General features: G+C 38.2%; 1 protein-coding gene across 8 annotated transcripts in view; it reads left to right on the top strand.

Annotated features, from left to right (window-relative positions):
- The window catches only part of Myo81F (Myosin 81F), a 1428838-nt gene that overhangs the window by 1044753 nt on the left and 371811 nt on the right, over positions 1–12274 (top strand). For 7 of the 8 annotated variants that reach the window (XR_011419017.1, XM_070216714.1, XM_070216710.1 and 4 more), the window contains one exon: positions 5368–5694. Coding sequence is in view for 7 of the 8 variants with exons in the window: in XM_070216714.1 (XP_070072815.1) it covers positions 5368–5694 (327 nt within the window). In the remaining variant the exon portion in view is untranslated. Of the gene's footprint in view, positions 1–5367; positions 5695–5775; positions 5815–12274 lie in introns of those variants that run through there. The other variant, XM_070216715.1, reaches the window with a different exon arrangement.

Here is a 12274-nt window from a genome sequence, read left to right as displayed (position 1 = left end):
GTCCTTGCAAATATTTTCTTCCCCATAATTGCGTTTTCAAGGAAGACAGCACCACAACTAAATTGCGAGTCGTTTTTGATGGGTCTACCAAACGTCAAGTGGACATTCACTTAACGAGGTTCTCATGGCAGGGCCTACCACTTAACAGAAGCTGTTCAACACGCTGCTGCAGTGTGGTGGCCGATCTGATCACAGGAGGCCAATCAACACAGAAAGTCCTTGAAATCATGTCTCAAACAAAGGGCTTTCTTGCAAGAGGGGGCTTTAAGCTCAGAAAATGGTGTTCCAACGAGCGTGGTGCCCTTGAACAAATTCTGGACTGGGTCTTGCTTCTCCTTTTTCTCCCACACAGCTCTCTCCAAAGCCATGTAAACGACTGATGCTTTCCACAATTGCTCGGGTTTACAATCTTGGTCTCATTGGTCCTGTGGGTGCCAAGGCCAAAATCTTTCTGCAACAAGTCTGGAGAGAGAAGTTGGAGTGGGATGAGAGCTTTCCTGAGCAACTCAACACATCATGGCTGAAACTGTCATCTGACATGGGTCGTACTCAGCAAGTGAAGTTTCCTCGACTGGCGGTGCATCTGAATGGCGCCATTGAGATCCACGGACTCTGTGACGCTAGCATCGATGCATATGGAAGATGCATCTATCTCGTTTCAATAGCAGACGGCAAACGAGAAGTGCATCTATTTTGCTCAAAATCTCGTGTGGCGCCTTTAAGGACTCTCACGGTTCCCAAATTAGAGCTGTTCGCTGCTATATTACTGGCTCAACTGATGCGGGACGTACGCAACATGAATCTCTTCGATTGCCCGTTTTATTGCTGGTCGGATTCTGCTGTACCGTTATAATGGATAAGCGATGAACCTTCACGTTTTCAAGTTTTTATTGCAAATCGAATATTTTTAATTCAAGAGCTATCCAGTGGCATGAATTGGCGCTATGTACCGACTAACTGCAATCCAGCCGACATTTTGTCAAGAGGTGCTTCCCCGAGCGAGCTAATGGAATCTGCCCTTTGGTTCAGAGGCCCAGAATTTCTTCTCAAGAATCAGCACAATTGGCCTGAATCGTGTTTGGCTGTGAAGACTCTTCCCGACCTCAGAAAGCGCATTTTAGTTGGCGTCGCTAAGGAAGTGGATCCATCTTTAAAGTGCAAATTTGTGAATTCATGGCAAAAGATGACCCACACCTTTGGATACGTCTACAAATTTGTTTACAGCATAAGACGTAAAAATGATGCTTAGATGCTCAGATGCTTATCAGAAGTATCCAAATGAGCAACCTGGCTGATGACTACAGGAAGCTACATTCTAAGCGGCAAATTTCACTTTCCCCATTCATCGATAGCATTGGTGTGATGCGAGTTGTAGCAGGCTACAAATTCGTCCTTGGATTACAATGCGCAGCATCCTGTCATATTACCACGCCAGCATCCAGTTACACGTGCTATTATACTGGACTTGCATCGGAAAAACTAGCATACTGGCCCTCGGGCTCTGCTCGCTAGCATGCCTCTTCAATTTTGGCTGATAGGTGGCCGAATCAGCTGCAACGTCCAAATGCATCATATGCTTCCGATCCAAACCACTATTAGCTCAGCATTTAATGGCTGACCTACTTAAGGATCGTGTAAATGCAACATCAACGTTAATGGTTACTGGTTTGGATTTCTGCGGGCCATTTTGCTACAAAACTTATGCGGTTTATTCTCACCAGAGGAAAACCTGCTACGAACTTCGTTGGAGCTAAAAACGAGCTGGCTGAGCTGAAGAATTTATTCCTGTCTGCCCCTACATGCGAGCTAGGAGGAGTTCTGCCTTGAAGATTCAATTGAGTGGCGTTTTATTCCCACTCGGTCGCCTCACTTTGGAGGCCTCTGGGAGGCTGCAGTCTAAACGGCCAAATTTCATTTCTATCGTGCTGTTGGCCCATCTTTATTATCTTTCGATGAACTGCGTACACTCGTTTGCCACATTGCGGCAATTCGGCACATTTCCGCTGGTGCTGTACTTGTCACGGTGGCGTGAAGAGTATTTGACCCTGTTGCAGCAACAGTCAAAGTGGCGAAATGATTATGTTTGATTACATTGGGAGAGGGGGGGTCTTGCACAACGATTACGTAAGCATTTTATATGTTTTTTTATTATTTAAAGAATTTATTTAAAAACTTTTTTTCCTTTTATTATATCTACAAACTTGCATAGGAAAGCAGAGAACATTTTTTTTAGTAGCTGGGCGGCGAAAAAGAGGATGTTTAGTGGTTTAATCAAGGATGCCAAGACCTGGAATGGCTTGACGAAGAGTATGTTGGAGATAATTTCAGCGTTATTTATAATTTATAATATTTTAATTTCATTTATAAACAATATTAAAGATTACCTTGCATCTCCGTTTGAAGCCACAGATTAAAACAACAAATTTTTATAACCTTGCAGAGGGTATTATGATTTCAGTCAGAAGTTTGCAACGCAGTGAAGGAGACATTTCCGACCCCATAAAGTATATATATTCTTGATCAGCATCACTAGACGAGCCGATCTAGCCATGTCCGTCTGTCCGTCCGTCTGTCTGTCCGTTTCTACGCAAACTAGTTTCTCAGTTTTGAAGCTATCGCGATGAAACTTTCCCAAAAGTCTTCTTTCTATTGCAGGTAGTAAATAAGTCGGAACCAACCGGATCGGACAACTATCACTATGGACGGCAGTCCATGTAGTGACGAAGCGCACCAGGAGAGTGTGCGAAGGCGACTACTATTATATAGCCGCAAAATTGAAAATCTGCTGTCATAGTCCGATCGTAATGAGTAATACACCAATCGAAAGGTATTGCAAAAACTTAAAGGATTGCATACCAAGACTTTAAGAAAATTATTGGCTTGGGAGAGAGAGCGGTGAAAGTGAAAAAGTGAAAATTTCGAAATTTGGAGCTGTTGGGGCTGGTGGGGATAAATGCCCCCTCGCAATGTTTTAGTTGTATTCCTTTTGAAAATCCGACGCTCCGTTCAAAAGTTATAGCCAAAATAAGATTTCCTCCTTCTTCCCAAAATGAAAATTAAATTCTGTTTGTCAGTTTGTCCAAAACATGTTTCTTAAGTTTTGAAAATTTGATATGACGTTCATCACATCGATATAAAAAACTTTTGTTCTACCACTTTTGGAAAAACTCGCTAGTTTAGCGGGAAAACAGCTATAAATAGCTAAAATTCGGAAAACCGTAACTTCTATACTACTAAAGCTGTGCTGCATCTTGTTTGAAAGGTATTTTTAAATGCTATAAACGCCTTCTATATGCAATTTGTGTAAATGTAATAATTAAAAAGATATGAACAAAAGACAATTTTTTAAAACTTTTTTTTAGCTTTTTTTTATTTTTCTCAAAAACGGCTCTAACGATTTTCTTGAAAACTTTAAACTGTATAGCCCTTGAGATTCCTTAAATTTTGGTATATAACACATTACTGTAAAAAGTCACGTTTAAAAGTTATTTTTATACGAAAATAGCCACTTTTGCCAGCTCGAACAACTAAAGCTTCCTGAGTATTGAATTTTGTGTGAGGGTATCCGAACTGTATTTTAGGGTCATGGAATCAGTAAATTTGCACTTAAGAGTTCCATATAGGAATCTTTTGTTCTACGACTTTTGGAAAAAGCCGCTACTTTAGCGGAAAAAAGCTAAAAATGGCTAAATTTCGTTAGTTTGTAAGTTCTACACTACTAAAGGTACAGACATGTGCCATACCTCGTTTAAAACGTATTTTGAAATACTTAAACGCCTTTTAATTTAATTTGTTTAAATACAATGGCTTACAAATTATGATTGACCAATTTAAATTTAAATTTAATATATACATTTACATTTAGCTCCTATGAGAGCAAATGTAAACAAACAAAAACTTCTGATATCAAATAAAAACACCTCTTAACGAGGTAAAAAAACTAGTGACGATCGCACCTTCAACATACAAAAGTTCTGATATCAACATTTGTGACGAAAAATTATTACACTCGTCATTAAATAGACTTTCTAATATTTTTTCTTTCGGCACGCTGCAATAGAAAATGCCTGTGAAGGGAAAAAGGCTGGAATAGTCTGCTAGGGCGGGCCGAATGAGAAAATATTAGAAAGTCTATTTAATGACGAGTGTAATAATTTTTCGTCACAAATGTTGATATCAGAACTTTTGTATGTTGAAGGTGCGATCGTCACTAGTTTTTTACCTCGTTAAGAGGTGTTTTTATTTGATATCTTATAGCTCCCATAGGAAGGAAACGTTTAAAAAATTCTAGCTTCGGTGTTTTTTGAAATAAAACCTTCTACTCTTGGAAATATTATTTTTTAAATACTTCCGAATTTCGAATAAAATATTTAAAAAATCGGACGACTATATCATATAGCTGCCATAGGAACGATCGGAAAATAAATGGGAAAGTAATAGGAAATAAATTTTAGCTTTTTTGGTTTTTATTGTATTCTCTTCTACTTTAGGACATGACTCTTTTTAAATATTTCCGAATTTCAATTTTAATTTTATCAAAATCGGACGACTATATCATATAGCTGCCATAGGAACGATTGAAAAATTAATGGGAAATTAATTGGAAACAAATTATAGCTCCGTTGGTTTTTATTGTCTTCTCTTATACTCTAGGATATGATTTTTTTAGTGAGTGTTTATTAAAAGATTACTTTTGATCACCAGGGTGGGGAGGGGGTCAAAAATCACCAAAAACGGGATTACGTAATATATGGATAGCCCCTAAATGGCCATTAGCCAGGGTAACGGAATTGGTGCCTGTATCTGATGGAGTTGCTCGTGTGGCAGCAATACGAACAACAACTGCAGCCACTCGTAGAGCTGTCCGCAAGTTGTGCGTGCTGCCGAAGCAAGATCTGGTTGAAAGCCCTGGACTTCCAACGGTGGTTGAATGTTCGGTAATGCCGCAGCCTAGTTAAATTTTTAAAATTCAAAGTCCTAACGTAACTAATTTCTCCATGTTTGTTTTTGCCTTTTCCATTTGCCCTGTGTGGCACCTCTGTCATTTGCTGTAATTGCTACTTGCCTTTGTCCACGGCAAGCATCTACTTTTTTAGTTCGATTTTGTTAGTCGCTCGCTGAAGGCACGGTCGCTGATCGCCTACCTAATGGATCACTATCCTAATGGATCAATTAATGTTTTCCCCTTTTTATATGGTAGCGGATTATTAGCAATAGTTTTTATAAGAGGATCACCCAAGACCCTTATTGTCATAAATAGCCTTGATTATGACAGTATAAATAAAAATGATTATTTTCTATTATAATAGAATACTAAAGAAATTATAAATTGTTCTTTAAAAAATCTTTTCTTATTTCTTAAAAAAGTGTTTCTTTAGAACACAAGGGACAAGGCGTCGGCAATGGACCCCAAGCAGCGAGGAAATTTTATGTACAACTAATCGCAGACCTTGTTATTCCAAATTTTATTTTATGGACGGACAATATTATTCAATTGAATTTCAACCAAGCTCTACAGCAAACGACGTATTGGAAATCATAAAAAAAAAAATTGGACTACATGAAAAGTCCAAAGGATATTCCATATATGAGGTAATCGGGAACTCGGAAAGAAGTCTGCTATCGGAAGAAAAAGTGTGCGATGTAATGGCTAAATGGGAGAAGTATCAAACCACATCACATCAAGGAACTCAGGTAACTTTTATTTATAAACTGTTTTACCATACGAAAAAAAGGTTAATTAAATCGAACCGGATTTTTCATTCTATTCGGCAGTTAAGAAGCAATCAGCAAAATTAATTCTTGCATACATATATTCATATGTAAACTAGGGAGAACGCTAGAGTCGGGTTGGTGTCCCGACTATATAATACCCGTCACTCAACTAAAGGGAGAGCGAAGGAGATATATATAATTGCGCATAACTTGTTAATGAATAGTCCAATTTAAAAAATCTAGATTTCGAATGATATAAATATACACAACAAAATTGCATTTATACTTCCCGAAATCTTTAAAGGTGTGGGCGCCAGACACATTTTAAAATCGTTAGTGGGTGATTGTGGGCGTTAGAAGGGGCGTGGTGCCCAGCTGAAATAAACTTGCGCTGTGTAGAAAACCCAAGAATATGTGTCGGAAATCTCAACCCTCCAGCTTTTGTAGTTTCCGAGATCTCAGCGTTCATACAGACAGACGGACAGACGGACATGGCTAGATCGACTCGGCTAATCGACTCGGTAATCCTAATCAAGAATATATATGTATACTTTAAAACTTAATAGAATGTTTATCAGCTAAAATGTAATCCTTTATTGAGTCTTCGAGTAGTCTGTACTAATTATTACTCTTTTCGCCTTTTAAGATCTCCGTTAGGGGTCTTGCCATTGTGGCAAAGCTTTTTATAAAACACCTATAACACAGGAACACAAAATTAAACTTTGTGAAATTTCCACGAACCATTTTAAGTTTTCCATGATAATTGGGTGCTTGTGGGTGAAGGTCCCATACAAAATTATTTTCCATCACCTACAGGTTCCGCGGTATAGCTGAGAATACAAAAAACCGATGTTTGCCGACATTTCGAATTATGTCGCCTGTATAATTGGACTAACCTTTATTATTTTCGCTGAAATCTACTCTTTAAACATCACGGCATTCCTAAAAAATGGTCTCCATTGTCAACCATTGCCCATGTCTTTGAAATTCGACGCCAAAGTTGAAAATCCCTACATTTTCAAGATTTCTCTGATGAAAAAAGAAATCTGAGAATTAAATCTTGAATGAAACTAATTTTAACTATTCATTGTATCTATTGTTCATTTTATGCTTTAATTTCGGTTTAAAGCGTTTTCATGTGGACATTTTATTGGATTCCAAAGAATTCCAAAGACAAGCAAGACCACATAGACCAGGTGTTGGAGAATGCGAGCCCAGATGCATCGACCAACTACTCCTTGTGGAAACTCACAAGCCGATTCAAGAGAACGGTCACCCCAAAGACTCCTCTCAGAAATCCCACTGGTATTGGTGTGGGTCAAGTCAGCAGATGGCGGATATCTTTGCTGATAATCTAGAGAACAGATTTAAGCCGCTAGATCTTACTCCGATGGAAAAGCGACTGCTTGTGGAAATGCAACTGGACAGACCTTTTCAAATGGCTCTTCACTGTAAGCCTGTAACCCTGGAGGAAGTCAAGGCACAGATCGGAAAGCTCAAAAACAAAAAAGCACTAGGAGAGGACCTTCTAAACAAAACACTGAAAATTCTTCCCATCAAGGCACTACTATTTATAGTCCTGTTGTTTAACAGCGTCCTAAGGATGAGTAATGTCCCAAGTGCATGGAAGAATGCTATCATCACGATGATACCCAAGCCTGGAAAGCAACCCACTGAAGTAGATGCATACAGACCAATTAGCATCTTACCTGCACTGGGCAAAATGATGGAAAGAGTCATACTGAATCGGATCCTTGGACCAGAAAGAGTAAGCAGAGCTATTCCAAAGTGGCAGTTTGGATTTCGAAAAAGTCATGGCACACCTGAACAACTACATCGCGTGGTCAATTTCGCTCTGGAAGCCATGGAAAACAAAATGTACTCAGTTGCAGTGTTCATGGACATTCAACAAGCCTTTGATAGGGTATGGCACGACGGTCTTCTAAGCAAGCTGAAGAGCCTCCTTAAGCCTCAGCTTTTTCTCCTCGTTCAGAGCTTCTTAGCTGAAAGAAAATTCAGTGTGGTTGTCGATGGAGAAAAGTCGTTAAAACGCCCAATCTCAGCTGGTGTACCCCAAGGCAGTGTACTAGGTCCAACACTATACTCTCTATGCACATCAGATATGCCAGATTCCTGGGTCTGTACCGAAGTCGACGATGATAATATGCTGGTCGCAACTTATGCCGACGACACTGCTGTTATGGTCAGAAGTCCAAGCATAGAAATCGCAACCTTGGGCCTGCAAGAGTATGTGACAAGTTTTAAAAAGTGGACAACAGAATGGAACATAGGCATCAACTGCAGCAAATGTGCTTGTGTCACTTTCTACACATGGCCAAAAGACTGCCCAGGAATCTCCATGCTTGGTTCTGTACTTCGTCACGAGGCCTATTACAAGTACCTTGGTGTGATTTTGGATGGAGGACTCACTTTTCAGAGGCACACAACCATGATCAAGCAGGCTGTGCTTTCAAAGGCATCAAGTATGTCCTGGCTTTAATCACCAAGAAATAAGCTCTCACTGTCCAATAAAGTGAGAATCTATAAATCTATTCTCAATCCAATCTGGAAATATGCATTACAAATCTACGGCATAGCGTCAAAGTCAAATCTGAACAAAGTAAGAGTAGCGCAAAGTAAGATTGTTAGATCGATTTGTGATGCCCCCTGGTTCATGAGAACTAGAGATATAGAAAGAGATCTCAAAATTCCAAAGATAGGCGATGTCATACGTACGCACGCAGAAAAGCACTTTAAACGCCTTGGCTCTCATCCTAACTCCCTAGCGAGGAGACTAATATGGAGACCTACAAGAAGAAGATTGAAAAGATACCACCCACATGGCCTTCCTTTAAGATCCATTTAATGTATACCCACATTTGGTTATTCCCTGTAATTTACAACCTGCTCAAGCTGCCACATAGGTAGCAGTATACCTGTTATTGTTGAATAAATATAAACCTTCTTTTCCATCAGAAAAATCTCTACAATTTTGGGATTTTCAGCTTTGGCGTCGAATTCCAAAGACATGGGCACACAATGGGGACTATTTTTTAGGAATGCCGTGATGTATTGAGAGTAGATTTCAGCGAAAATAATTAAGCTAAGTCCAATTATATTGGCCACATAATTCGAAATGTCGGCAAACATCGGATTTTTGTATTCTTAGCTATACCGCGGAACTAGAGGTGGAGAAATATCGATTTTTGGAAACATCGATGTTTTTGATATTTTTTTCAAAAAACATCGATGTTTTTCGATGGTTTTGACTAAAAATGGGCATTTCTATTGGCTTGGCGTATATTTGCAATTGTTTTTACTCATATAAACATGAACATAAATATACCTTTGCAGAGGGTATTTAAATTTTAGCTAAAAGATTACTACCAAGAGCAGGAGACAAACCGGAACGAAAAACATCGATGTTTTTAAATAAAAATAAAAAACTGGGCCATTAAGAAAGAAAAAATAATTGATTACTTTTTCCGTTTTGAATCTGAAGAGTATGGGCTCAACAAATTCGCTGGCTTAAGATGTTTTATCATATTTATTGTGTTCCCTGATGTTTTCAAAGATTTTCCCCAGTAACTGCAGATTGCAATGGTCGGTAATAGTGATGGACGTTGATGCACTACGAGCAGTACAAACAAGTGGCCCAACGATACCAAGCACGTGCTTGTTACGCGCGGGACCCTTTATCAATTAGGGCAAAAATGCGAGTTCGCGAGGAAAATACATGAAACAAATACTACAACTAAGATTGAAGCAAATGAGATAAAATTTTAGTTTTTAATACGGGGATAGATGTTGAAGTGCAAATTAAATGATAAAGATTGTTATAATTTTTACATAGAACACGAAAGGGCTCATGCAGAGTAAAATTTGATGTACATCGAGGCAAATTAAGAGGGTAATAATTTCGGGTTAGTCTAACGGGAACATTAAAAGTTAAACGGTTTACCAGTTGTACGGAATCAATATCACTGTTAGCGCCTGCACTTGAGTCCCTAAGATGTCAACAGCAGCCACAGCCAGCGCCAGCTCAAACCCCGCTACCTGCCGTTCCAGCAGTCTATTTTTACTAACCCTAGCCTATTAATCCCTTGCATGGGAGACAATTGTATGACTTTGTATTTCTGTATATCTTAGAACCTAAGTGATGCAATGTATTTATAACTGAAATGCGATACCTTCGCCATGGTGGCCCCCTTTACTCTGAATTCATGTATATAAACCCCAGATATTCCCAAATAAAATCAGTACTCAAGCAATACTTGTGTATTCAACATCTCCGAGTTAACCCAATTCAAGTGTTGGTTTAGCGGCCTACTGTCACTAGATTATGTTCTAGGGGCAACCTAAAATTATAAAACAATAAAAAGTAATTCTACGAACATTTTGGTGACCCCGACCAGTGTATGAAATTCTAGTCAACTTGGCGACTAATTTCTACACATACGAACTAGACAGATTCTCGATCAACTTGGCGATCGAATCACCTAGATTTTTTATGTTGTCTTAAATCTGTTTTTATCATTTGATTAACAGAAAAGATAACTAGGGAAATCTGGCTCGAATAAAACTCCGACCGTTTTCCCGAACAACTTGAACATTGTTTCAAGGAGTAACTTATCAACTTGGCGATCTGTTACGAAATTATTGGAAGTCAACTTGGCGACTCCAATATTTAAACAATTTATAAGTAGAAGTAGTCAACTTGGCGATTCTTCTTACTTTATTAACAACAAAAAATAAATCCGATTTACTGGAGTCAACTTGGCGATTCCCAGGATAATCGTCGATTTAAATCTCAAATTTAAAGTAGTCAACTGGCGACTCTTTATACATATCTTCAAAAATAAATCTGATTTACTGGAGTAAACTTGGCGATTCCCAGGATAATCATCGATTTAAAATCTAAATTTCAAGTAGTCAACAAGGCGACTCTTGAAATACATCAGCAGTCTATTTTTACTAACCCTAGCCTATTAATCCCTTGCATGGGAGACAATTGTATGACTTTGTATTTCTGTATATCTTAGAACCTAAGTGATGCAATGTATTTATAACTAAAATGCGATACCTTCGCCATGGTGGCCCCCTTTACTCTGAAATCATGTATATAAACCCCAGATATTCCCAAATAAAATCAGTACTCAAGCAATACTTGTGTATTCAACATCTCCGAGTTAACCCAATTCAAGTGTTGGTTTAGCGGCCTACTGTCACTAGATTATGTTCTAGGGGCAACCTAAAATTATAAAACAATAAAAAGTAATTCTACGAACATTTTGGTGACCCCGACCAGTGTATGAAATTCTAGTCAACTTGGCGACTAATTTCTACACATACGAACTAGACAGATTCTCGATCAACTTGGCGATCGAATCACCTAGATTTTTTATGTTGTCTTAAATCTGTTTTTATCATTTGATTAACAGAAAAGATAACTAGGGAAATCTGGCTCGAATAAAACTCCGACCGTTTTCCCGAACAACTTGAACATTGTTTCAAGGAGTAACTTATCAACTTGGCGATCTGTTACGAAATTATTGGAAGTCAACTTGGCGACTCCAATATTTAAACAATTTATAAGTAGAAGTAGTCAACTTGGCGATTCTTCTTACTTTATTAACAACAAAAAATAAATCCGATTTACTGGAGTCAACTTGGCGATTCCCAGGATAATCGTCGATTTAAATCTCAAATTTAAAGTAGTCAACTGGCGACTCTTTATACATATCTTCACAAAATAAATCCGATTTACTGGAGTCAACTTGGCGATTCCCAGGATAATCGTCGATTTAAATCTCAAATTTAAAGTAGTCAACTGGCGACTCTTTATACATATCTTCAAAAATAAATCTGATTTACTGGAGTAAACTTGGCGATTCCCAGGATAATCATCGATTTAAAATCTAAATTTCAAGTAGTCAACAAGGCGACTCTTGAAATACATCAAACATTTGAAAAATAGAATATTTTATATACAAATGGTGTTAATAAAATAAAAATTTTAAAAATAAAATAATTGGCTATATTTTCTAATCCAAAAAACCTTACGTGTCTTTGACCAATAAATCGGTTGCGAGTAGAAGCGTATCCAGCTTAATTAAAGCGAATAAATTAACTTCCCACGGGTCAGACACGTTAGTAAGGAAAAAATGGAGGTTGAAAAACTGATTGCCATTCAAAGCCAAATTGGTGAAGAGATCCAAGTTGTGCTTAGAAACATCAAAAAGGATTCTCACACAAGAAAAGAAAAGGTTACGTATTTCGAAGATAGGAAACGACAAATTGAAGATCTGTGGAAATCATTCGAAAAAGGAAATAAAGCTATTCTTGAAGAATCTAAAGGTGCTGCAATATTGCATGAATATTTCGAAAAGAATTATTATGAGCAGATGAAATTAATTGTTCATAAGGCTATGGAAGAATTCAATGCTAAAATTCTGCAATTTCCGACGTTAGAGGCCACGTCTGATGAGGTGGAACAAATCAAAAAATTGATTAGACACCAAGCAGCGGTTCTGGATTCGATGTCTCGAACTATGAATCA

The sequence above is a fragment of the Drosophila takahashii genome, chromosome 3R, assembly GCF_030179915.1.
Source record: "Drosophila takahashii strain IR98-3 E-12201 chromosome 3R, DtakHiC1v2, whole genome shotgun sequence".
NCBI classification, from domain to species: Eukaryota; Metazoa; Arthropoda; class Insecta; order Diptera; family Drosophilidae; genus Drosophila; species Drosophila takahashii.
Note: the sequence above shows the minus strand (reverse complement) of the source record. Positions and strands in the feature narration are given on the sequence as shown.